The sequence below is a fragment of the Antechinus flavipes genome, chromosome 5 (genome assembly GCF_016432865.1).
Source record: "Antechinus flavipes isolate AdamAnt ecotype Samford, QLD, Australia chromosome 5, AdamAnt_v2, whole genome shotgun sequence".
In the NCBI taxonomy this organism is placed as follows: domain Eukaryota; kingdom Metazoa; phylum Chordata; class Mammalia; order Dasyuromorphia; family Dasyuridae; genus Antechinus; species Antechinus flavipes.
The window spans coordinates 16,920,747-16,947,969 of NC_067402.1; the positions used below are offsets into that span (position 1 = coordinate 16,920,747).

Sequence of the window (27,223 nt, forward strand, 5' to 3'; positions counted from 1 at the left end):
ATGTATATCATAAAACTTCTTTGGTTAAAAACATTCATTTTAAATCAAAAAGAATGTTACTTCTGTACATTTTAAACATATGCCAAGATAAATATAGAATAATTGAATGTAGGAGTGTTATTGTAAGCAGCATTTTGCTACGTTGGAAACATCTCTTGAACGCTAGTCATAAATTCAACACAAATGCAGAATTGTAACCAATTCTGTATTAGAAAATTTGATCAAGTCATCCATTTGTTTGTGGCACAGTAATTATTTTACTAGGGTAGGGCCTACAGTTATCAAAACCACTAGCTGGAAGAGCCTGGGGCAAGTCCCTTAATTCTGTTGGCCTCAGTTTCCCCAATTGTACATGGAATTGGAAAGGGAGATGGCAAACTACTTTGCCATTGTTTTTGTTAAGAAAACCTAAATGGGGTCACAGAGTCGGACACAGTTGAACAGCAGCAACAACAAAAACAAACATTATTGGATTTGGTCTTGGGGAGGCATTTCTAGAACAACATAGAAGGTGTTTCATACTTTTCTTGGTTAATTACTGAGACTTTTTTTCTTCTCAACAGTATTTTACTTTTTCAAATACATGTCAAGAGAATGCTCAACAGCCATTTTTTGTTCAAAAATTTTCTCTTTTCCTCCCTTAAACTATGAGCAATCCTATGAGTTACAGATGAAGCCCTGTGATGTTATGAAGACAATTGATTCTTCATTTTCTCATTATAAAATATAAGAAAGGGTGGAAAAGAAATGGGGGAGGAAAGTTTAGTATTTCATACCATAGGGAATCCTCTTCATCGTATATTTTGGAAGATGAAGTAATGTTTGGTAAAGATCTTTGGCCAAAACAGTTGCATGGTGTTCCCCACTGACCTTTACTAGTCTTGCAGGTAAATCCTTCCATTTGGACCAAATACTCTTGATCTTCTCCAGACCATCATTCAGGGCTGGTGCTCTAACCACTGTGCCACCTAGTTGCCTTCAGGGGACTTACTATAAAGCTTTTCTTCCTTAAAAATGAGAGAAAAGCTAAATCCAGATGGATGAACTTCAGTTCAGTATTATTTGGAACATTCATCATTAATTGGTTCTCCATATGGATGGTGTGTTGCTGGCTGATGGGGGATCTTGAGTTTTTTTTGGTGTTAATTGTTAGGCCAAAATTAGCACAAGCAGCAGAGAATCCATATCTACTTTGTGGCATCTCGACTTTGGAGGCTGCATTGTACAACCAAAAAAATTAGGGACTTTTATTGTATATAAATTAATATTTATATCTCATAACTTTATGAGCAGCCACAGTCACACTGTAGCTCACCTCCGACATAGTGATAGTGATTTAGTCCTCTGAGAAGGAAGGACCATCACCAACTATGGACATTAAGAGCTTGTGTGTTTGAGTTACTGGCTAAGGTTTGATGCTGGATTTTATTGGTAGAAAGTGGAGGGAAGGGGTAAGTCATCTTTCCTAGATGAAACTTTTTAGTTAGAAACTTTAAAAAAAAAAATATATAGCCAGTTATAGATCATTTAAAATTTTTTGTTTTTCAGAATGATACTGCATATCTAAAAGAGCAGCTTCGCAAAGCAGAGGACCAGGCTCAGGCTACTCGGCAAGAAGTTGTGTTTCTTGCCAAAGAGCTGAGTGATGCAGTCAATGTGAGGGATCAGACCATGGCTGATCTCCACAGTGCCCGGCTAGAAAATGAGCAAGTCAAAAAACAGCTGGCTGAGGCCGTGGCCGAACTGAGAGTCGCCGTTGTAAAAAAGCAACAGGTCAGCCAAACAACTTTACCTGGAGAATTCATGCTGCTCTCAGAATTTTTGAAAGCTTAAAGAAATAAGTATTCACATAAGGTAGATCAGGGTTTAGATCACAGCATTCTGTATTTTCATTCTCAGTTCATTACTATTTGTGTTATGTACATTATGCTATATTATATACTTATTATTTATACTTAAATAATAAATATTATGTAGTATACTATGTTGTGTATAAATGTTATATATGTAATATATATCACATATTATATATGTATATATAATGTAAAATTTAATTTAATCACCTAGTTCAGTACTATTAGTATTTTCTACATCGTGGATTCAGTTTTTGAATTAAGATTTTTAAGGAAAAAATTATAATTTAGAGTTAGGAATGTCATAGACAGAAATACTTTGTCTAAAAAAAAGTAGCCCAGAAGCCTTGGTTTCTTGGGGTACTGAGTTTTTAGTAGATGGTATGCGTCTGAGACTATCATTACCATTTCTGGGACTGTGGTATTTGTGTATTAATTTATTCATTTTAACATGGGCTTTAGACAAAAAAATAAGTTTCCAAAGCCAATATCTGGTCAACTGTTCTGTTTGTAAATTTTAATAAAAATAAATACTCCTTTTTCTTAAAGGAGAAAACTGATCCAGTTGAACAGGACCTACGCAGAGAGGTGGAAGACCTGAAGCTTCGCCTGCAGATGGCTGCAGACCATTATCGAGAGAAGTTCAAGGAATGCCAGAGGCTCCAAAAGCAAGTGACCCGGCTCACAGAGCAGGCTGTGAGTAGCTCTGATGTCAGCCTAGCAGAAGGACTTCTTTCAGGCCTTTCATGATCACCAATAAAAGCATATTATGAGTGCAAGTGTGAAGCATCACATTGGCTGCACTATGGCTGCCTGCTTTCTGTGACTGGGAGGATTTTTCCTTCTTTTTTTTTTTTTTTTTTTTTTTTGGGTCACGGTCATAGGGGTCCCAGATGGACAAAACTCCTCCGAGGAGTCATCTCAACAAGATGAGGAAACTGAGGCTCCTGAAGGAAAGTATCTTGTCTGAGTTTGTCCAGGACAGTGTAGCAGACCTTGGTGGAGATTTCTAGTTTTTGTCCTTTTATGCTTTGAGGAAATTGTCTCTTAATTCTGTTAGGGCTAAATTGGAGTTTGGCTGCTCCATGAACAGCCAGCAAAGATTGCAGGACAGCAGTGGGAGCATTTGCTTGCTGCTTTCCGGTTCCTGATTGCCCCCGAGCTCTTGATGCAGCATTTTGGTCACTAGTTCTGTAGAATTGTAATACTCCTCCTGAAATTGGGAGGTGTAGTCCTCTAGGGGAATCAGCTTGGGGAGGTTGGGGATTTGAATGGTACCCTTCATCTTTAGTGACCAATTTCCTTCTGTCGTGTTGTAAGTAATAGTGAAGGAAAGAGGAGAAAAGCCAGGGATTTGGACTGAAGAGATAATGCAGGAAAGTAGGGAAAGAGCATTTAAGACATTGCTTCTTCCTTGGCTTGGGTTCCTGGGCACAATTTGTTTTGTAAGGTGGGGGCCTGTCATTGAGAAAATTGAGATAGGAATATTGACAGATAGTGATGAAGATCTGTGGAGTGTTCTGGTGGCTAGCGGTGTGATTTCTAAGAGATTTGAAATCAGCAGAGTATTTAAAAAGTGGGGTCAGTAAAGTGCTATCAGAGCCTTTCTTAATCTTGTGGCTTTATTTTTGCTAATCATCTTGCTGTGTAAAATTAAAATTTTTTTCTTTTAACTATTAATTTTGAATTCTTTCATATAAGATTGCTTCATGCCAAAAGTCATATATATATATATATTCTGCAAAATATTTAATAATTTTTCGAAAATATATTGAATAGACTACTAATAACAATCTATTTTTCATAAAGACAAATGGGAACCAACAGAAAGTGACGGATGCGTCAAGCAACACAGACACAGCGGCTAGCTCTCCTGTTAATAACTTCGTATTTTCAAGTGCTCCAGGTAAGTTTTTAAGAATTGTCTTAGGCTTGCAAAAAGCAAGAGAATTAACATGGAATGGTAGTCGGCCTCATGTATATCAGCTGTTGATACTTAAAAATTGATAAAAGAATAGAAGTCACCACAGTTAGTCAGAATTTCCTGATGTAGTTAACTGGGCATTGCAGGAACACCAAGGAACCTAGAAAATATGTCTGTGAGGTTGTCACTGGCTTCTGCCTTTGATGGTTGTCTTCTTACAGGGCATACTTTTACAGACGGTAAGAGGAAACGGCAGAGTTGGACCTCCTGGTTAAGGGAGGCCCTAAACAGAGTGATGTGTGTTCCTTCAAGAGTGTATCCAGCAGAAGGATTCCTAGACCTTGTAGAGGTGCCAGCTGCTGGTGTTCACATTTGACCTTAGGATTAGAGTCATCCCTGATTGAAAGCACATGGCACGTCACCTCAGAATCAGGGGCATTTTACTGGCTGGGTGATTCTAAGCATGTCAGTAAACCCAGCCACCTCAGTTTCCTCATCTGTAAAATGACCTCAAGCTTTACCATCATACAAAATTTCTTCTTTCTTAAAAAACATGCTACAGCATTTTCTAGGCAACCCTGTGTTTGCCTTCCAGAGAGCTATCTCTTATAGTGGTTAATGATGAAGGGCCTGGGGTGGGGGGACTTCAGCAAAGCCAGGCTATTGAAAAACCTGAACCGGTGAGACTTCACCTCTTCTCCTTTGAGGGTTTTGAGTAGTCTGTGGAATTTTGCAGCATTCAGTTTTGATGGCTTTCTTGCTTCTGTTCTTCCCGATCACAATGTTGTGCTCACTGTAGTTTCCTGACCCATTCTACCTTCATGTATGTAGGGCTCTCCCAGGGGTCTTGGTTCACAGCATTTTGCATTTCTTCTGGTCAAAGTGATTCCATCACGCTCAAAGAATACAAAATGTAGGGTTCTTCCTAGGCAGGGGGCAACGGCCTTGGGTCCAGTTCTTTGCTACCACACAGAAAATGTATTTTCATTTCAATTGAGAAACCCAAAGAACAGTAGCTAAATGTATTGGGGGCATGAATAGGCCAAGACATTGCCAGGAAAGATGTGTTCAGAAGAAGCACGCAAAGGACTTTTTATCATTGAAATACCTCAGAACTGGCCAAGTCTAGCCTTGTCTTCCCTGCTAGTCCACAGTACAAAGAGCTGTCCTGGATGGGAGCAGGATATATGGGCCTCATGTCCAGTGCTGTAGTGAAATACCTTAGACCCCCAAATTTGTAGGAGCCCAAACAGTACAGAAGTGATGATGGTCGGATTGACCTTTATTCAGTTTGTTTAAGAAGTGAAACGGAAAATTTCTCATCAGCACTTTAAATACCTTTCTTTTTCTATAGTTGCAGTTGCTACATCTGAGGTAATTCCTGAGGTGGTGACAAAAGGCCAGATCTGTGAAATGACCAAGGAAATTGCAGAGAAAACAGAAAAGTATAAGAAATGTAAACAACTACTCTTGGTAAGTTAGCAGCTTTATAAAGCTGAACCTAATGCCAGCAGAGATGCTTCAGGCACTGATGCAAAATGTCCTGATTTAGCTGTGTGAGGCCCCCTAGATGATAATCCCATGATCAACTGGGTCAGTGACCATGGCAGAACCCCGTCACCATACGATGTTGCCATCCAACCTCATTTATTTATTTTAAATGACAATGTTTTAAAGAGATAGGATATCTCCAGTCTCTTTGATTTCTGGAAGACAACTTGTTTCTTGGTAATCATAATTTTTATGGATTTAGCACTTTTATGTTTTACCCATACAACTGTGTAAGAAAGTAATGCAAGTGTCTCTTCCTGTTTTCCAGATCAAGCAACTAAGCCTCTGAAAGGTTGGGATTTGCCCACTATTACAGATTTAATAAGTGTGTGAGACCAAATTTGAACCCAAGTCATACTTTTTCCCCATGACACTGTGTTGAGCTGATTTTCACTCTAAAAATAAGTTTTCTCTGGAGTGAATTCTGGAAGGTTTGGATTCAAATTCTTCTTTGGTCATTACCATCTGTGTAAACTCAGGCAAGCATTTCACTGCACTGGCTCTCAGCGTCTCCATGAGAAGATGAGGCATTGGATTTGGGGTCCGCTATGGTTCCTGTCTGGGAACCTGTTAGAACCATTTACTTTTGTTTTCAGTTCCAATTCTCTTACTCTCCACCTTTTCACCACTCATTGAGAAGTCCATGTACACAAAAAAATTATGCAAAACATATCAGAATTAGCCATGCTCTTGAGAAAAAAGAAAGTGGGAAAAACAAAGGGGAAAAATACAGTTTAGTTTGCAATCTGAATCCATTCTTTGGTTGAGTCCTTTGGAGTTGTGGTAGATCCTTGTAATTATCATAATCTTGATGTTTGTGTACATTTTCCCATTGTTCTCTGTTCACTTCACTTAGCATCAGTTGAGGTAAATCCTCCCATCATAACATTTATTTTAGAAGCTGCGCTAATATTTCCAGTTAACCTTTTTGCTATTTTTCATGTAAGTGAAATGTTTTCATTTTAGAAAAAGACATTTCTAATTTTAGTTGTGCAGATATTGAAACAGTGAGTGACCGCATTTGCAAAATAAGAAAGGGTGCTGACTGTCAGTTGATGTTTGATGATCATTTGTAATCACGTAGAACTTGTGGTTTTGCTTCCTTCTTGACAGCTCTTATCAGCTTGGATTTTTTGGGTGTCCTTCACTGAAAGGGATAGAAGCTTCCTTCCATCTTAGAAAAAGGAGTCAGCTTTGAGGACAACAGAAAGTATTTTTGTGCATTTCAAGAGGATGTGATCCTTGAATGTATGCAGCCATATTCCGAAGGCGGCAGTGGGGCCCACCTTAGTTCCTCTTGGTTCCAGGGCTGGTGCTCTATCCACTGCCCCATCTAGCTGCCCTCTGTTCCACATTAGTTCCATGTGCTTCAATAATTTGGTTAGCACACAGTTTGATCATGAAGAAGTAGCATGGAATAGAGATTGAAGTCAGTTTTTCCTTCAACATATTGTGTGCGCCCAGCAGGTTGCCAGATGCTCTCAGTGCAGCAGGGAAGTCTCTTTAAGCAGGTATCTTACGAGAAACAGTTGCCTCCCATCTTTCCCCACCCTGAGCACTTTTGGATGTTGGAGCCACAGAACTCAGTAAATTTGTCCTTGGATAACCTTGTTGAACTTAGGTTTGAGAATTGCTTCCAATGTCTTGGTTCTGTTGAGGTGATGAAAGGATACTAAAATGGCCCTTACGTAGAAAACTTGATTAGATAGTTCACAGTGTCATAATAAAAGCCAGAGGATTGGAAATTGGTCATCTAAGCAGGAAGGATATCCCAGAAGGTAAGTGACCCATCTGCAAACCACAGCTTTTTCAGTGGTTTTGGTTGTTTTTGCCTAAATTATAGGCATTATTGGTCAGAAATCCAAGTGATTCTGGTTATTCAATTGTGCAGTTCAAATTATGAAGAAAGTAACTGAGTAACCAGAATCCAAATGGCTCATGTGTTGTGTGTCTTGTAGGAGGAGAGGGCCAAATGTAGCAGCTACGCCGACGAACTGGCCAGATTGGAGTTGAAGTGGAAGGAGCAGGTGAAAATCAGTGAGGATGCGATGCTGCGCCTTGCGGAGGTGGAGGATCAGAACAAAGTCAGTGTGGGCCTTGGTTGTTTAATAGTATGTGGAGCATAGAAAGTCTTAGCTTTCCCACCAAGAAGACAGAGTCTTAGCAGCTAAAATGACTGCTTTTGTGCCTCTAATTCTAAGCATATGTTTGTTGAACTAATGTTGAACATCCAATACTATTAGGAAACATTTCTTACAAAGCTTTGTGCTGAATATCCATTTACAGAGAGCCTCAAAAAGCTTTGTGTGGTTTTAATGACTAGCACTGGGACATGTTGAATGTCTCTCGCCCCAGAAAACTGATATGCTATATAATACTCCTTGTACCACAAAATACATAGTGAAAATAGATGTAATTTGAATTTTATTTCCTCACAAATAAGAATTCATTACACTTCTATGCTTAAGAGTACCATCTTTAGCACTCATCAAAATATGAATGGATAAATACATCCTTATCAATAGGTTCCCTAACGGAATCTTAAAAAAAATTTTTTTTGCAATTATCTGTATGAAAACAAAGTATTCAAAGTACTTTGATACAATCTATGCCAAATTAAGCTGGAATTGAATTTATGGATGTTAAGAAAGATTTCAGGATTGTCTTAAGGACTTCTATTTACTACAGACTTGTTCCATTGTTTTCTTTATCTACAGCCATGAAATTTGGTGAAATCAAATTTAATTGAGCTTTCTTTGAACTTGTATCTGTTTTTTCTACTGGTAACTTAACTTGTAAATTCAACTTTGATATACTAAAAGATTTTATCTGAACGAATTTTGGTACAAATTATTAGAAAATAAAGGAGCCTACCAATGGATATGGTAGGAATCAAGGGTACATTCACCGCCAATGCACAGCACAAGATATATGTAAACAGTGTGTGAACCCACAGTCTGTATTTTCGGAGGCAGGACACTATCCCTTGCTTTCTGGGGGAATTCGGCCTTCAATACCAAAATCCGGCTCGGATTTGGTGGAACTCTTAAAATCTTAAATTCACTATGAAATGAATTCTGTCTTGTGATGATTAGCTTGTACATGATGGCATCTTTTAAAGCAATCCAGTGTACGGGGTGTGTGGATGTGTATTTTGGGAGTGTGAGTATATGGAATGTGTATGCACGTGCTTGTGTGGAAGTGTATGTATGCGTACGTGCTTTGATAATAGGCAGCATTTTTAGCAGGAGTGCAGTGGCATTTAATTACATCTTTGTCTTCCATTTAGTTCTAGCCTAGGTCAAATGATCAGCAAAACATAATGGAAAAGATTATTTTATTTCCAGAGATAGTGAAACTAGTGGGTAGGGGAAGTCCAAAGCTTCACAGCACAGAGACAGAAGACACGTATAGATTTTAGGGTGCTATGTTTAGTTATTAGTTTGTTGTAAGCAAACTCTAATAATGGAATATAGTGGGATAATATTTGTTAGGGTGAATTGATCCATTTATGTGCAGCAGTTTGCTTTGCATCTCCCTTATGGTTGTGTAAAACAGATTCATGGCTACTTAGCATACATAGGTGATATGCTTTATTATTGTACTAATATTGTATGCTATCTTAAAAGTGATTTCAGGCTTATGATAATTTATGTCTTCATTAAGACAATCTTTCATAAGAAACAAAGGGACCAAATGATATTTAATGTATGATAAATTTATTGAGTCTTGAGCTTTACACGGTAGTGCCCTTATAATTTGCTAAGACAGGTAGTGAGATTGATGTCCATTTTTTGGTAAATCAATTAAATTGTTGGCAAAACCATTTTATCAAATAAAACAGCTGGCTTGAAATTTTGAAAACCATTTGGATTTGTTGTGTTAGGACAAAATATAGAAACATTTTGATGAAGCCGGTCAGATCAATTCACAAGAAATTTCTTTTTCCGTTATCATAAAACAAAGCAATCTGGTTAACATGTTAAATTTAAAAGGTTGAATTTGTTTTTCGTTTTTCATTTAGCTTTCTTCTCACAGAGTAAAAAAAGATTTCCCAACTACAAAATTTCTTATAGTACAAAGGAAAAATACTGATTCTGTACTTTGAAAAGATGTTTCTATCATTATTGGCTATTCTTTAATCATTTTTAATCTAAAAATTTATCAGAAATATGTAAAGCCTTTACTGAAGAATAAAGTGTAGATCTCATCTACCAGCAAGGAAGTGCTCTAAAGATACAAAACTTTTACTGTTTAATACAGTTTCTACTCAAGGCTTGCATGAATATATTGTTTCAAATCCTGAGTGGATTGAAGCAATTCCTTTACATGATTTTTTGATGTAAAATGATCTTTGAGTAATAATTTGAAGTGAACTTAAACATCTATGTGGAATTATTATATAATTAAAAAATCCTTCACATTTTCTTTTTAATTTCAAGCATTCTTTAAAAATAAGCTATGTAACTTTAAAATGGCATTTTAAAACTGCCATCTATTAATTTGCAATTTTCTTTGGCAAATTTTTTGTTTGTATCCCTTTTTTGGCTGTGGTAAACTCACTCCTGTTGATCGTGTAATCATGATCAGTAATAATACCTGATACTATAATACCTGAGAGAGAGAGCATTCTGTATTTCATAGCAATCTTTTTGCAATCTTTGAGGTCACTCATTTCATAATGAACTCCCTTGTTTTGGATCCTTGCTAATCATGTATAGCCTAACCTGATTACTCTTAACATCATTGTGATTTGTCCTCACCCTCCACCTCCTCCTCCTGAGGTGGCCTCAGTTGCACAAAATAAAACAAAATCCCACATTTACTAAGTTTCTAAGGGTGAGCTGCAGACTGCCACCCAGAATGGTTGCACCAGTTCATAATTCTTCCACAATCCCTGAATTAGTTGATGTTTTTGACCTTTATTATTTATTCTGGTGGGTTGTTTGATAGAATACCAGAATTGTTTTAATTTGCATTGCTCTTATGAGGAATTTGGGATCCATTTTTGTTATAACTTGCCAAAGGTAAGTTGCATTTTTAAAACAGTGGAAAAGGTACTCTGTAGTCAGTTCTGCATACTGTCTTGACAAGTGGACATGGACAACATTTGATTTCTTAATTGGTTCTTTGATGGTTTTTAGGAGCTTGAAAAGAAACTTGAAAATCAGGCTGAGAGAGAAAAGGAAGATCAGAATTCCTGGCAATCCTCAACGAGTGGCCCTCCCAAAGAGCAGAGTGGGCCTGTTCCTTCAGTGCCTTCAGTGCCCAATAGTCAACCAGTTCTGCAATTTGGAAATCCCTATGCAACTTCGGACTCCCGAGGTTTGTTGTTGGTTTTGAATTAAGCTGGGGTATGATATACTCTGTGTGTTTCAATTATGGAAATACATGATGTTCTTTTGTTGGTAAAACAGTGGGATGAAATTTTTAAGTGTTAGTTAGAAACTTATTCTGGATGGTGGAAAGAAAATTGGACAAGGAGTCCAGAGAGTTGAATTTGAATACAAATGGGAAAAATAATCCTTGGGTTAATTTTCTCATTTTGAACAGCGTTGTTGTGAGGATGTGAAATAATATGTAGAAAATTCTGTACATTTAAAAGCCCCATTTAAATTCTAGTTCTTTAAAAAATGCTTTTGTTTTTGAGGTTTGGGGTCTGCTTGAACTATCTAAATTTTAATAGTATTTCATTGTTTTATGATTTCATTTCAGATGGAGCAGATGGTGCTTTTTACCCAGATGAAATCCAAAGGCCACCACCTGTAAGATCATTCTTGTGGGAATTGGAAGACAACGTAGTCTGTAGCCAGCCTGCTCGAAACCTTAGTCGGCCTGATGGTTTAGAGGACCCTGAAGAAAGCAATGTAAACTTGAGTTTTTCTTGATTTTCCTAACCTGTTTATAAGAATATTACACATATATGGCTACCAATTATGGAAAACCTTGCATCATTTATATTTCCTTTTGAGTTGTAGAATCAGTTATAAAAATACTTTAGAAACATTTTCTTCTGTAGGATTTTAGTTAAAAGTATAAAAGTATTAAGTAATGAACATATAAAAGCAAAAGTGAGTGCATAGGAACTTTTGTTTTCAAAATTGGCTTGCTAGATCAAAGAAAGATGTTGCAATTTTTATTACTTTCTTTGCCCACTTGAAGCTTGAATGATTTGAGTTATATTAGTGTTCTAAAAAACACAAGTGCAAGGGTTATTGTGTGAGCTTCCTTTTTTGGAGAACATTTCCTTTGACATTTACTCCTTCAGTTTAATGTAGCATCCCTTGTACTTTGGCACTAAGACAAGAATAAGCATAGCTTTGGCTTGTGTAACACATAATGATAGTCTTTGATTAGATTTAAAGGATTTCTTAACCATTTACTAAATAAGTTTGTTTCTTTTTCGTAGCACTTTCTTGATGAGTTATAATCTAAGATGGATTTAAAAGAATGACTTTATTGTGCTCTTTGCAAGAACAGTGGTATCATGACCTGCTTCTCATTTAATCTAGTTTGCTGCATTTAATTGCTATTAACCTTTGCAGAAGCTGATCAGTGTTCAGACAGGCATGATTTTAGCCCTAGTGCTCAGCACCCATAATGGAGAAAAATGTATTTCTCCCTTCTGCCTTTTGCCCTCCTGTGTCCATTACTGGGAATAATTAGGAAAGCTGTCAGAACTTTTGCAGCCTATTTAAGATCTAGAGTATTCTCTTACTGTTTTTTCCCACCTTTACTTCTCATTCTGCATATCTAATCTGATCATTCTTGGCTCCGACATTACCTGTGACAAGCCCTTCTCTTTCTTAGTCACCTGCTTCAGTTTAATTAGCAGAGAGGGTTTTCTCCCCTTTTTTTGATCTATGTGCGTTGCCCTCCTGTAAACCCAAGAGAAGCAGTCTTGTGCTCATTTGCTGACACTGAGATTTGGTAATGAGATGGAAGGACTCCACTGGGCTTGAATTGGGAGTAACCTTGCATTGCTGTTTCTCCATTCAGACAGAAACCCATTTGTCTATCCCATCACAGTCTTTACATTTTTCTGGCCATTGCAAATGAAGATCAGATGGGAGTACAGTTCCAAAATGTCATTTTAATTTCTGTACACCAAAATATAGATATAAATGAATGACAATACAAATACATTATACTCAAATATTGCATGAGAAAATAATTGTAAGAAGTAAGTTAGACTGAGTGGCAGAGCAGTCCTAGTGAAGACAGCTCTTCTTCCACTCAACAAAGAAGGCTTAAACTAAATTCAGGAGTGTCAGGATGCAAGCAGATCATTCTTTAAAGGTTGGACAAAGGCAATTTGCGCAAAGATTTTTAAAATAAATCTTTGGGTGAAGTGGCTCAGCTTTGTTCCCATGCCACTTTTTTTTTTATTTTAATTTAAACTGTTTCAGGAACATTGTCTTCCATTACAACTATCATTTTAAGTTTGATGTAGTATTATCTTCCTGTCTTGGTGACTCACTGAATATATATCTTTATAGAAACAGGACAAATGTGATACTCTAAATCTCTTCAAGTCTGAGACATGATAATGTATCTGAGATTAATTGGGATAATGAATACAGGAAAAACCCATTATGCTGGATAAAAGTCATTCCCATGACACTACATTTGCAAGGCCCTTAATATTAAGTCGGTGAGTCGGGCATAACACATTTTATTAGAAAATTGAGACTTCAGAATTGGAAGTTTTTGCCTATGGTCACACAGATGGTTCTTGCAGTGGAACCTGAAGCCCTAGAGAGCCCTCTGTTGTGGGCCTTGATGGTCTCTAAGACTGCACCAATGAGATACAACTGTTCTTAGGTGGAAGGAGTTGATAAGAATATACTGCATATCAAGCTTTGAATCCAAGACTGAGTGGGAGGTGAAAACAAAGTGATTTGAATTTTTCTAATAAGACCAAAAGTCCTGTCCTCACCAGATTAGTGTTAAAAGCATAAAGGGGAACTTGTATCTAAATTTTGATCCAATAAAATACAAACATTTATGTTTTTCAATTCTTCTTATTTTGAAACATTCAGAGAACTCTTTATTATTTGCTACCACAAAATTTAAAATCAGAGAATCTATTATTAGAGATCATGCAAAAAACAGTCATTAGATTTCTTTGTAATTGGCTGTCTCAAATTTTGATACTTTTTTTTTTTAAGCTAGCCCTACAGTCAGATAACCCTTGACTCCACGTCTTTCTGTGTAGAAAAGGCACTGACTACATTATTGGCAGAGAATGTTTCTTTAAAAGACCCCTCAGAACAACAGCCAAAGATCCCAGTTTGCAAATGGAAAAGAAAAAAATCATACCGAATTTGGGCAGGAATCTGAAGAATTATCCAGACTATCAACAAATTTATTTGTTGTATTAAGAAAGAATTAGCAGGAATCTAGGACTATTGCTTATGTATATTGAATTATATTTAAATTTCTCCATTACAAAATTTTCTTAATATATTATCAGGCATGCTAATTCATTGATACAGCCATGAAATGATACAATTCTTTGTGGAAAGCATTTGGAACCATGCAAATAAAGTGATTAAATGCCCATACTCTTTGAACTATAGACTCCATTGCTGGATTTTCATATCATGATAAGGAAAAAGTGCCCATGTACTTACTCCATTATTTCTACCACTATTTTTTTATGATAGGAAGAATTGGAAATAGGAAGTAGTCTGTCATTGGGAACATAACAGAAGGTGAATGTGAAGGATAGAGAGATCTGAGATCCTTTGTGGGACAAAGGGAACAGAGCCAGAAAATCACACACGTAGTACATGCAAATGGAAAGAATGTGAACCTCCAGCCCACTTGTGCGGGGGCTGGCGCCTTGGTGTCACATGTTGCATGGATTTAGATTTTCACAATGTGTCCATCAGTTGTGCTGACTTTTTTTTCTCTCTAAAATTTACTTTGGCTCTCCTGGAGGAAGAGGAGAAATACACAGGATTCTTTGGTGACATAAGATATAGAAACTATCAATTGAAGCCTACCTAAAACAAAAAAGTGGTGATGGTTGGAAAGGTTGTGCAGAGCCACAAGTTTGGGCAGAGTGAGTTTGACAAGGCACATGGAGTAGACACTTGGATATGGCCCAGGTGGTGATGATGGCAGGAGTGTGAGGATAGAAAGTGCCATGGTAGGAAGAGCCACATGGAGACCTTTGTACTCATAGGTCCCTCATCCTTGCAAATGGCCATTTTGGGTATAATGAAAAAGGGCCATTTTGTAAAATGCATTGTAATTAAATCAGTTATAATTATTGAAGAATTTTGTATTTTGTGTTTTGTTTTTATGAATTGCTTTAGTGGCTGAAATTATCTTTACTGAGATACAATGTCCTCCTTGCTTATGCTCCTTAGAAAAACCGAATGGCAATGACAGCCATGCGTCAGGTGATGAGAAGTTGTGTACTTCTGGTATCAACTCAGAAATTCACAGAATACGTGTGACCTTCATGTTTGCATGACTCTCAGTAGTTTGAATTAGAGCACTAACTACCAGCTATGTACGATGTTAATGATATTGTGGTCAAGGTTTTGTAAATCTTATGCCCCATTAGTCATCCCTAATTCCTGTCTGGATTCCAAGTGCTTACATTAACAATAACCTCAGGGCGACAGGAAGGCCCCGACTGTGGTTATTGCCATGTACTGTGGGACTTCTTTGGCCTAGCTTTTGTATGGGGGAGTTGGAGCCTCATGTCTGGATTGTTGGCTTTAAGTTGGTTTGAGACACCGGTATGGTTTTTCTTTTCATTTCATGCTGTCACAATTTCTGTGTGGATGCAATGTCGGTTAATTGACATGAAGAACATCCTTGTTTTCGGTGGAGAGTGCTAGCTTGTCGTATCCACAAAACAGAAGGATCAGCTAGACATGGGATGGCAAAGGAATATGTGCAATGATGTGGGGGGAAGACACTGATCTGAATCACTTAAGATCTGAGTTACATTTTTGTACTACTTAAACTTTTGTACCCAGGGATGAGCTGAGAGAGACTTCTGAAAAAGTCTGCCCTTGTCAAATAGCATCCAGGTTTTATTGTCACAGTTTAGTTGGAGAATATCTAGAGAAAGGCCACCCAGATGGGCGTGGCCCTTGATTCCATTCCAAATGAGCATTTCTTCAAGGTTGTTGCTCTTTCCAGCTATATGAAGAGGCTGTCACTGAGAAGAGGAAAATTCGGAGGTAAAATGGGAGTGGGTTGCTGGATAACAAGACAGCTTTCCACTTTAGTTGAACAAGCATTTATTAAGCTCTTTGTGCCCAACATGACAGTAGACAGATGGGTTATGACTATACAAGTGAAACACCCTCCCTTCAAGGGGCATCCTTGTGTCAAGAATAGTGTGTATGGATTTGGACACTGATGTCATGGAGTGATCCCATTTTCATAAGGAGAATGTTGCGTACTTTGAAGCTTTTTTGTAGAAATTTGCTTATGGAATTATTTGAGGTAGTGTAAATGTCATATATGCAAATATCAGTATACATAAAACCCATAATAGGAATAATCTCTGACTACAGGGGGTTTGCTGCATTTTCTGTCTAGCTAGGGTCATCGGTTTTAATCGCCAAGACTTTGTTACCTATCTTAGGTCTTTGTAAAAAATAAGACTTTGGCCTTTAAAACAATGTATCTGCACTATATGTAGATAATTCTGGACTGTTATTGATTGGTTGACGCTCCTCAGCCTGCCCCCTTGGGTGACTTCTATACTTCTTCACCAAGGGAGCACCTGAGATGCTAAAGGCCTTTCTCTGCTTTTTCTGCACATTTCAGTTGCTTCAAGTCGCCTTGAAGATTTCCTTGTTTCTCATGCTTTTTTTCTGAAGTTGCAGCTAACCCTAACCCCTTTGCATCTAGGGTCTTCAATGTCCTGTAGCCATACAGTGATGTTAGAACATTGATGTGATCTTCTGAAAGTATTTTTAGTCTCCTTGTAATGCTGGCTTCTGGGTCCAGCTCCTTGTCCTTTTATAAGGTCCTGTCCCATATATACAAGCTGATAAATGAATGAAAAGACACTTGTTAAGTGGTGATTATGTGCTAAGCACTTCACAAATATTCTGTTTGATTCTCATCAAATAGTGGATACAGATGGGGGAGGGGTATCCTCGTATTCCTTGTTGCAAAGATTTATTTTATCCAATTATTTGCTTCTCATCTACTTTTTGTTCCCTTGAGCATTGGTTTTGTTTGGGCAAAACTTTCTTAATCTCCATTTTAACCTTCTGTGTTCTCTACCTTTTTTTGAACCCTTCTCAAATGTATGGCTAGATCTAATAGGTAATTTCTTCCTTAGTGCTTCTAATTTGTTGATGTTGGTATTATAGGTAAATTGTTATTAAAGTTCAAAATAATTCTTTGACCTTCAAATTACGCTTGTGTTCACCTGAAACTCTAACCCAGAATACTTCAAATACAGTTCAATTTTCTGTAGAAATATTTGTGGCTTTGTGCATGGTTGAGTTAAATCGTTCTCTGAAACATGGAACTAAATCTTGTGGAATTATGTTTTATGCAGGACGATGATGAGAATGTCCCTACTGCTCCCGAACCTCCAAGCCAGCTCTTACATGCTCATGGGACAGGGTTTTGCTTTGATTCCAGGTAATAACTTTTTCTACATAGATCTTTTGCACATTATTTTGTAATTTCAGAAATTCTTAGCTATTCAGTAAAGTAGATGCTGTAGGAAATTCTAGGTTGCTTTCATCCTTACGGATAATTACATTGGAATTCTGTGTTTCATTATTTATTCTGAGGAACTATTTTGGGAACTCAACAAAAAGGTGTCAAACCAAGGGTGGAGCTTTTCAGTAAATGGTCCCCCTTGCTGAGGGCTTGTCTTGGTGAGCAGGCAGTATGGTGAAAAGTCAGACCCGAGGTCACTCATGTGATAGCACAGTTAGCACTGGCAGTTTCAGGAGTCCCATAGAGTTCTGAGAATCAGCATTTCCAATGTGGTTATTTCTTAGAAATGTAACGATTTCCTGTCCCTGTCTCTTCAAGCTTTGACGTTCACAAGAAGTGTCCCCTCTGTGAGTTAATGTTCCCTCCCAACTATGATCAGAGCAAGTTTGAAGAACACGTCGAAAGTCACTGGAAGGTGTGCCCCATGTGCAGCGAGCAGTTCCCTCCAGACTATGACCAGCAAGGGTTTGAAAGGCACGTTCAGACTCATTTTGATCAGAATGTTTTAAATTTTGATTAGAATGTCAGTTTTTATTATGTTATTCCAGTTTACCATTTAAAAAAAGATCACCTCCAATAGATATACCATATCCGAGAAAACATCTAATCCATGTTTCTGACTCTTCATCATATGTTACCTGTGTACAGCACAGTAGGTTTAGGGCCAGGGTCCATCTTGGGCTTAGCAGCAGATAGTAAAATAGGCTCTGTTACTCTCCCCTGCTCTAAAGAAAGGAAGAAGTTCTTTGTGTTGTGTGTGTATATCTTTATTTATTCCCCAGTTGTGAACATTGTATCAATAAAGGACACAGGGATTGTTTTAATGTGACAACAGAAAAAAATTCCATGGTGGTAGGGAATAGAGCAGACTGATAACCAGTTTCCATTGCGTAGGTGATTGAGCATGATTAAATATTATGTAATAAAAAGTATTTCTGATAGCAATCTTGTGTAGTAATTCTTTGGGCAAGTTTCAGAAAGCTATAATTTATCCTATGAACATAGTTTTCTAATCCTCTTTGGAAGTTTAGATGCATGTATGATGAGATTACATGCTTGCAACGTAGCAAATACCTCTTGTACATGGGAAAAGGTTGGCCTTAGGAATTAATCTAAGGAAGCACATTTTGCTTTAATCCAGTATTTTTATGAATAAAGAAATTAATATAATTAGATTTATCTGAATGATTATTTTTCAATCATCTTACAGTTATATTTATAGCTAATGGAAAGTAAGTGAAGAAACCTCCTTCACTCCCCAGGGCTCTGGGTCCTTGACAAAGGTTTGCAGGGAGGGGGTTTGTGCATTCTGCAATTTTCCTCTTGAACATAAAAATTATGTTTCTAATTAAGCAATTAAAAATGTGAGAAGACATTTGTTTCTGACTGTACAGTACTCATTACATTAAAGTTAAACCAGTATTGGAGCTCTGTGGCTGTTTGCTTTCATTATTATCCAATTAATCTGTAATCTTATGGTTAGGGGCTCTTCACAATTTGGTAAAGTTTTTTTTTTTTTTTTTTTTTTTTTTTTTTTTATGTTTTGATAAAACTGTTTCCCTTGTAGTTACGTGTACTTGGAAGTAATTGGGGGAAAGTATTCTCTAGCCCCCGCTGACCATGGTCTCTTTTCCTTCTGTTTCAGCCCAGTCCTTCTCAACACCACCTAGTGGCTTCCTGATTTCATTCTTTATTAATATGGAAGCATTTATATGATTGGGTCACGTGACTGAGCTTGGCTATGAGGGGCTCTCCAGTCATTTGATAATATCACCTGTGTGTAAATTTTTGCTCCTGAGAACTTAGAGATTGGGGGTGCGTGGTATTCTCCTCAATTTAATCATAGAGATGGCTGGGATTTTCCCTTGCTGGGTCATATCTCCCCACCCTTTATGGCTTCAGACAAATTTCCCAGGTTGCAGAGGAGCCGGGGAGGGGGCGCTTCACTCCCACTTCCCTACATAGATGGAAACCCTGACTTGTACTAAAAATAGAATTTAAATCGACTTGGAAGGAATTGGAATGAGTAAGCCCCAGTCCTCTCTGGGGCCTTGTCGGTGACTGGACAGACTGGGAAGGCTTTGTTTCTTCCCAGGAGCACCCTTGAGGATTGTGTCTGCACAGTCTCAGGGCCCATTCTTAGAAAACGGGTCAGTTTTTCACAAAAACATTTTCAAGTCGAGGATCACATAGCATTCAGCACGCCACACTCGGCGTTCTAGATGGGACGTCCAATCTTGTCTGTCTTGAATTTTTTTAGCCTTGCTTTGATCCAGAGGATTTGTTCCAATATTTAAGGTTTAAAAAAAAAAAAAAAAAAAAAAAAAAAGGGACACAGTGTGGTGAATTCCCGAGTGAAGTAACTGAAAAAAATCAATTGGGAGGTGAGAGAGTAAATCAAGGGTCGGTCTTGTTTTGGGTCAGAGGCAGTTTATTTTAAATGTGATTTGATTTACATTTGTAAGCAGCTTTCTCAACAGGAATTCTTAATCAGTACATCACCTTCAATTCCAACAAACCCCTGTCACTTTCAAACTTAATGTTCTTTCCCCCCAACAAAACATATGAAAATATAATTTAAAGCACAGTTTTCACAGACACAATACAATACATTCACTATACACGGTATAACAAAATAGTCCCGTCCTTACCTGTTTAGTAATACTGTCACAATGAATAAGTAATTAGAAGCTGGAATTGATTTCATAGCTGAAAGGAAGTCCCATGCATGATGATTTTATTTTATGACTGTTTAGCTACTAACTGATTCAGCCCGCAGACCCTGGCCCTAGCCACAGCGTGGTCTGCTCGGGCGCCCCGAGCCAAAGGGGGGCCCTGCCGGGCACCCCCTCGGCACGTCTTCAGTCTGGATCGTCTTTGAAATGGGAGCACTGGGTGTCAGAACCACACTCATGCCTTCTGAGATCTGAGGAAAGTTTTAGAGGGTGTTCTCTTTCTAAACGCTTAAAATCCTCATTAGGAAGGATCCAAGACTGATGAAAGTAGATGTTTACACATCTGGCTAACAGAGAACTGTCATCCTTTCAAAAGTTTAGTGAGTGTCCCGAAAAATGAAAGGGCCACCTGCTTCCCAGCTGTGTCCAAGACTTTCTATCACACGGGCCCAGGCCACAGGGGAAGAGCGTTGTCACAGGCAGCCCTAACTTGCTTTTTACCAATTTGTTTTGTGGGAAGTTGGCCGTCTCAGAGCAATTTTTATTGCATAATTAGGCAACTGGTAAACTCATGTTTCAAGAATAGCACTTGGGAGGAAAGAAACCCTCAATGATGGTCCTGTTACTGAGGAAAAGCTCAGGGATGGTCCCCATAGAAGCGAACGCTACAGTGGGCCGTGTCGGTCACCGTGCTCTCTGACCACCTGCTGCTAGAAGCACTTCATTGTCGGTAAGGCTCAATGTTTCTTGTGTCGGCAAAGCGATTTATAAAGCTAAACAGAGTTCCAATGGGAATGTGCACACCTTGCGCGTGGGGCAACCCTCTCCCTCCTCCCCGCCTGGAGGGTCTCCCCTTGAAACATGCTCAGAGCTTTCATCTTGATTTGCTGCCACAGGCACGAAAGGGCAGGAGTTGCAAGAATTGGCAACACATAAAACATCAAATCTGTTGGCAATAGAGAACTGCAAAGTGCTTTAAGACTTCATCCGAGGATGAAGAGAGAACTAAATTTCACACACACAATTTGCATTCTAAGTATTTCAAAGTGTTTCCGAACAGATTTTAGGGGAAATAATTCATTGAATCTTGGTCCTCAAACATCTGATGGGCATGAATCGAGCACCCAGCACCATGCCTTGTACTTGGTAGGCACTCGATATGGGATGACGGATGGATGGAGTATGCCTCTTAAAAAGTCATTTCTGACATTAAAATGATTGCTCAGTCACATGGCAAGATCTTCAGCACTTCAAAGGGGAAAAAAAGATTGGCAAGAAAATATAAAACACAGAAAGCACACCTCTTTATGTATGTTATTTAAGTATGAAAATATTTTTAGCATATTATGTTAAACATTCTTATATAATTTCTGCTCCCTAACGACTGGCTAGCCACGGGTCTGAGCTCCCCTAGGTAAGGCATGTTAACCAGCTGGACGACAGTGGTGATGTTTTGGTTTCCACACGTGTGAGTCGATGTGTCGAGAGACTTCAATCGCATTACGATCTCGAAATGATCTCAGTGCCAGGCTTCCCCTCCCAAGTCGGTAACACTGCAGGACAATTAAACCTATTTTCCACATGCCCTCGTTTTTATTTTGGGGAAAATATTCTGAAGAGCCTAGAGCTTTTTTCTGTTTTAGCACCTTATATCAAAGTAATGAAAATGGTGGGTATGGTCGATTACATGTGCAAATGTACAAAATCATTAACTCTACAAAGATAACATTCCAAAATTACAGAAAAAAATGTAAAGCATGCATTTAACTCTTCTTTTAAAGGGTTGCTGAACGCTTCCCTCGACAAAAGGTGGCTGTTTTCAAAAATCAGCAACTGCTGGTGAGGATTTCTTGGCACAGTTAGGACCAGCGGGTTATTGCTGCATCTTCCTGATAATCTCCGCAGACACGGGCGGGTGGAAATTGATTGTGTGGTGCCGCAGGCCCTGAGCGGTCTTGTAACTCTTCCCGCAACGGCATTTGAAGGGTTTACGGACGCGGATCTGCGTTCGGTGGCCGTTCTTGGCGTGGTACTTGATGCCGTTGACATTCTGCAAGGGAGAAAGAAATGATCAGTCTGCAGTGACCCAGGCTGCGGCCTGGGACCCGGCAAGAAAGCGGCCCGGCCCTGGGGGAGGCTGGTTGTGGGATCCCGTTTGTCAGAGGGCCCGGTTTGGGCGATTGCAGATGAGCGGTTTTCCCCAAGATGCTTTTGAGTGAAGCCAGTAAAGATCAGAATTTGGGTTCAAATCCTGGTCATCTTACTCAAGGCAGCCTGTGGTACTAAGGGAAAAGGGCCCCAACTAGGACCTGGTTGTACCACCTTTGTGTAGGCAGGAGCGCAGTTGAGACCCTTGCTGCTTCAGTTAACAAGTCCTAGGACCCCAGGGTCAACTCTAAAGCTCTAAAGTCATTATTCAGCCAGCTGCAGTATGTGCCAAGTAAGTGACTGAGGCAGGAGAGCCCACTTTTCTCGTGTCTTCAAAAGAACACAAGCGTGCAAAATGAACAGCATTGGGTATGTTTTCCTCTCTTGCTGCCTTGGACTAATTGCTCTTTACAAAATTCAGCTGTTAGTGCAGACAGCAAACAGTGTGGGGTAATGGCAGGAAATGGGCCTCCCCTGTATTCCATGACTAGGAAGGCAAAAGGAACATTTTTAAATTTGGGCCATCTCGGAGGGACAATGCCCCGATTTCCCTAGAGGACCGATCGGTTAGCACTGGGACATTGAGGGAAACTTTAGGTGGTCACTTCCTACTCTTTGGCTTGTGGCATTTTTAAATGAAATGGACAATTTGGAGATTGTGGATGTGAAATACTCCTTAGAGTTGCACTGCTCACGGTCTTTTTTGCTGCTTTCCCCCTCTTAACTTGTCACAAAGGTTGATCCTGATCCCTTAGTGGGAGCGGGGGGGAAAGAGATTCTGAAATGAAGGTGATGGATAAGCAAGAGCTCAATATTACCGATACTTGTGTTGGAAGAAGCAGCTTTCTTGCAACTTGCTCTCAACCCCAACATTTCCTTAAACATTTAAACGTCTATTCCTGATGGCTTTTTTATTTCAACAGGAAGAGAGGTTTCTGAGGAGATGCAGATACAGGATCTGCCTGAGTAGAGGAATCATAGAAAGGCTGTTTTGTCATCAAGCCCCTTTCCCCACTGCTCAGCCCATCTCGACCAAAATAGTTAAGTTTACTGCAGCAATGTATCTTCATGGAAATTTGTTAGCAGCCACGTCCCCAAGGTGAAATAATACTTAATCACATAATATACTAGATGTTAAGTTAAAATTAAAATTAAAAATTTTTTTTTTCTCTGACAACTCCTGTTCTACCTAGAACTGTCAGGGCACCCTCTGAAATCTCCATGTGTTGGGGAAGTGTTCCCTTCCCATTCTGGGTGCTGCCATTGCCGCTTTATAGTCTACAAAGGGTAGAGAAAATGCAGGAAATGGGGGTGCAGCAGGAGGAGGGGTAAGGAACACAGATGCCATTGGTCTACCAGAGGGACAAAAAAAAGGGGGAGATGTGTGATGAGAGAACAGAGCCAGTGTCAGGGTGCTGGAAACACAGGGCTGGAGGGGATGCAAAGGTGGGATGGAAGGGGAAAATATCCCCTGACACAGCTGGTACAGAGAGAGATCAGGGAAGGAAAGTGTCCTGCTGAGAGCAGCTTCTGGAGGCTGGGCAGTGCCCGGAGTGACATTGGTAGAGATTGTGATATTGGTAGAAGTGCCCTGGAGGTTGGCATGAAGAGGGCATTCTGGGAAGGGAAGGGGGTGGGCACCTGGCGTGGACAGGAAGGTTTGCTCATTGGGTGGGTTCAGAACCACCCAGTCCCAGAAGTGGGGCAGTGGGATGATGCTGACCGCTGAGCATCCGGGCCAGAGAGGTTTGTTAATGGGAGTCGGGCTGCTCAGGGCCCAGTCCTGGAGGTGGGAGCATGAGGTGGGCCAGCTGCAGAAGCCCCTTATTAGGAACCCTCAGAAGTGCTGCTTCCCTGGGACAAGCAAGCGGCCTCGAGGGAAGGCGGCCTCGAGGGAAGACGGCCCCGGAGCCTTGACAGTAGCCACGATGGTAAGTCAGGAAGCCGTGTGCGATCCCTTGGGTGCCAGCCCCCCAAGGTGAGACCTTGCACTGCCTCAGCTGCTGGAGGGGACTTTTCCTCTCCCTCCAGATCTTCCAGATACATTTGTCAAGTAGGAGGAGAAGCCCAGATTGGAGGCCCTCTGGGGCGCCTTCCACTTCTGAAATTCGGTGATAACAGTGGTGATTGGCAGGATTTCCTTGGCTCAGATTCCTCAGGCCTTGGGTCGGTCCAGCTTCTATTTATTTATTCATCCCTTCATCCCCCCACCAGTACTTAACACGTGCCTGCCCAGGGCCTCCTTCAGGGGAGTTAGCAAACATTCCCGCCTTTGTTTCCCAGTGGTGCTGCCGGCCTTGAGATGGGCCATTAAAGAATCCAGTCACACCTCGGAGGCCCGGCGAGCTCACACCTTGATGGAAAATGGGGATGAACCGAGCGGGCATTCCATGGCACCCATAGGAGAGAAACTCCGTTGCTGCTTACATTCGCTCCTAATTAGGTTGGGCCACGGGTGGAACCAGAGAGGTCTTAAGCCACAAGAATCCAGTGGAATCTGAGAAAACCGAGCCCCTTCTGCCCCAGAGCCGTCCGAGCAGACCTGCCGGGATGGCGAGGGCTCCGCGGCCCCTTTCACATGCTTTATGTAAACATTTGTGGCCCGTCTGGCGGGAGCTGGGGTGGAAAAGCCAGCCAGGCCCATATATCAGCTTTATTGGGAAAGGTCACCTGACAATCACACGCTTTGTTGTCCCAGGATTGATTTCTAGGAAGGTAAGAGCTTTAAAGCTCGTGGGCACCTTCGGGATCCATCTATAGTCTATCCTGGTGCAGATCCCGGTGGGATTCCTCTTCTGGGTCTGAGCTCCTTCCTCCTCCTCCTCAGCCAGTAATGGATCTTTTGCTTCCCAGCTTTCTCTCTGCGATCCCAAGTGGGGATAGTTGGGCTATCTGGGGGGCCCTGGGCTCCCTGAGCACCAGGTGAGTGTGCGGGGCTCTGCGTGGAGTTTCAGGGAGGGATGATCCTGACGTGCCCAAAAGGAGATACCGAGGACCCTCCCTCCCGGGTGACCAACAGCCTCCTCACAGCCACACAGGATCTCTGGAAATGACATGCTCCCATGTGGACCGACTGTGAACGGCACAATATGGACAGTTGCCTTTTCTCAGGGAAAACATGGCAAGGGAGCTGCTAAGCTTGGGGGGAGAGCGGTATGTTGGATGACCTTTGGGTTACACAGGTCATCCCCAACAGGGAGACGTCCGCTCCACGGAGCGTATACAGACGGCGTTGTGCCCCCTTGTGGGGTCTCGGTGAGAGCAATACACGGCCTCTTCTGTGCAGGAAGGGTTTTTTTTACTCTTTATGACTCCCACTTTGGGGTTTTGTTGGCAGAGACCCTGCAGGGGTTTCCATTTTCTTCTTTGGCTCATTTTACAGGTGAGGAAACTGAGGCAGAGTAAAGTGACTTGCCCAGGTGTAATATTCTTCTCTAAAATATAATATTCTCTGAGAACAGGTTTCTTGGGGGCTTCTGGGAACAGCCTTCCTTTCAGTTCAGTGTAATCACCCTGGATGCAGCCAGGTATTAGAGTGCAAATCCAAGTCCTGTCTCCTTCCTTGGGCCCGGTTAGCTTTCTTGGAGGCCCATCTCTGTCCTTGCTTCTGAGAGCTCCTGCCGCTCATCCTGTGCCAGCTTCAGCTTCTCTTCCTCCGCGCGTCTCCAAATCCAAAGGCTTCGGCCTCCAGCCAGCACAAAGGTGGAAGGTGGAACGGATCTGTCTCCTCTGAGAGCTTCTAGTGGGCTGGTCCTCCTGCCCCCGAGAGCTCCTCCTTAATGTTCCACCCTGAGTACACATCGATCATTCCATCACTAGGAAACCATATTTGTTGTAGGATTAAATCGCTGCTAAACTAGATTTAACCAGTGTCTCCTCAATTCCACTTAGCACCGGTAAGAATCCAACACCCAGGGTCACACAGGAAGGGTCTGAGGCCGGATTTGAACTCGGGAAGGCAGCCCGACCTGGGCTGGGCGTCCCGTGCACTCTGGGCCCCGGGCTGTCCCCCTTAAGTGATGGGAAAATGTCCAAGGGCCTGACCGTGACTTGGTGATGTGAGGCCTTCGGTCAGCATTGCCTGGATGGGAGTTAATATGGAGGAGACGAGAGACATGGGGGACCGGACAATGGAGGCCGCTCTGGCCACCCCTGGAGTCCGGGGGCCGCTTCTGGGCCAAGGAGGGACCATGTGAGGATCACCTGAGGGGGGAGGTGTTCAGGCTGAAAAGGAGGACCGGGGCCGAGAGGCAGAGTCAGCGGGAGCCCACCCTTCTCTGCCCGTTCTGTGGCTCTGGTTTCTAACACTCCAACCGGCACCGCACCATGTTGTGCTGTCTCCTTGCCTGGGGCGCTCACCGGCCTGGGGTCTCACCGGCCTGGGGTCTCCTGGGTCTGGAGCACTCTCTGACCTGAAGCCTCCTGGCCTTGGGGCACTCTCCAGCCTGGGGTGCTCCCCCCCATCCATGCCCACCTCCCTGGGGCTCTGGCCGCCTGCTCTAGAGCCGCCTCCTCCAGGGGGCCTCCAGGTGTCTCCCAGCTGCTGATCCCCCTCCGGGCATCTCCCTCGGGCACCAGTGGCCTGGCCCCGTCCCTTCCCTGCTCCCGCTGGCTGAAGAGTTCCCCACAAACGGCCTCCAGAGGGCGCTGGCTCTCCCCAGGAAGCTTCTCCGCCCTCGCTGGCCCTTCTGCCGGCTGGCTCTGGAGGCCCCATGGCGGGAGGGAGCCAGAAGCTGAGCTTCCCTCTGCTTGGTCGGCCCCGGGGGATGCTCCAGAATCCGGCTGAGTGAAGAGTGAGGCACTAATTATGCACCGACGGCATGCACAGCACCGAGGCTGCGGGCAGAAAGGGACCATCCCAGGGTCAGAGGCAGAGGATTCCTGGTCCCGGGGGCAGCAGCCAAACAGTGTTAGCACCTTTTCTTTAGCGTCACTTCTGGGATCAAATCCTCTCAGGAAACGGTCCCGACACTGCACAAAGACTTGCACAGTGATAATATTTTGGGGGGAAGTCCCTGAAGTAGCAGCTGGGCTGCGCCTCCACAGGGCCCTTCCAAGGAACGGAGGCAGCACCACCATCCCCAGGCTCGGGGGCTTTCTCCTTGAGGCTCTCACCCAGGGGGCCTCCACTTCCCTCCCTCGGGGTCCCTCAGCGAGGCTGCCTGACCAGCCCCGGGGGGCAAGGGCGGGCAGCTGGTGGGTGAGTGCCCCCGTCTCAGCAGGAGTCGCCGCCCTGACTGATGGCCTGGGCATCTGAGGCGTGCTGCCTCTCCTGGGCCCCCATGCCCGAGAGCGGCGGCCGTTCAGCAGCTGTGGCCCCAGGGCTAGGGGGAAAGCCTAAATCTTTGGGCTGG

General features: G+C 41.7%; 2 protein-coding genes across 5 annotated transcripts in view; one reads left to right on the forward strand and one right to left on the reverse strand.

Annotated features, from left to right (window-relative positions):
- TAX1BP1 (Tax1 binding protein 1) overlaps nt 1–18,473 on the forward strand; it is a 42,952-nt gene extending 24,479 nt beyond the window's left edge. For 3 of the 4 annotated variants that reach the window (XM_052001696.1, XM_052001698.1, XM_052001697.1), the window contains exons 9-17: nt 1,549–1,773; nt 2,403–2,549; nt 3,663–3,759; nt 5,132–5,250; nt 7,287–7,412; nt 10,473–10,653; nt 11,044–11,195; nt 16,877–16,962; nt 17,365–18,473. In XM_052001696.1, coding sequence (XP_051857656.1) covers nt 1,549–1,773; nt 2,403–2,549; nt 3,663–3,759; nt 5,132–5,250; nt 7,287–7,412; nt 10,473–10,653; nt 11,044–11,195; nt 16,877–16,962; nt 17,365–17,566 — 1,335 coding nt within the window. In that variant the 3' untranslated portion in view covers nt 17,567–18,473. The remainder of the gene's footprint in view (nt 1–1,548; nt 1,774–2,402; nt 2,550–3,662; nt 3,760–5,131; nt 5,251–7,286; nt 7,413–10,472; nt 10,654–11,043; nt 11,196–16,876; nt 16,963–17,364) is intronic. The other variant, XM_052001699.1, reaches the window with a different exon arrangement.
- A 983-nt stretch (nt 18,474–19,456) lies between these two features.
- The window catches only part of JAZF1 (JAZF zinc finger 1), a 197,421-nt gene continuing 189,654 nt past the window's right edge, over nt 19,457–27,223 (reverse strand). The window contains exon 5 of the mRNA XM_052001700.1: nt 19,457–21,771. Coding sequence (XP_051857660.1) covers nt 21,595–21,771 — 177 coding nt within the window. The 3' untranslated portion in view covers nt 19,457–21,594. The remainder of the gene's footprint in view (nt 21,772–27,223) is intronic.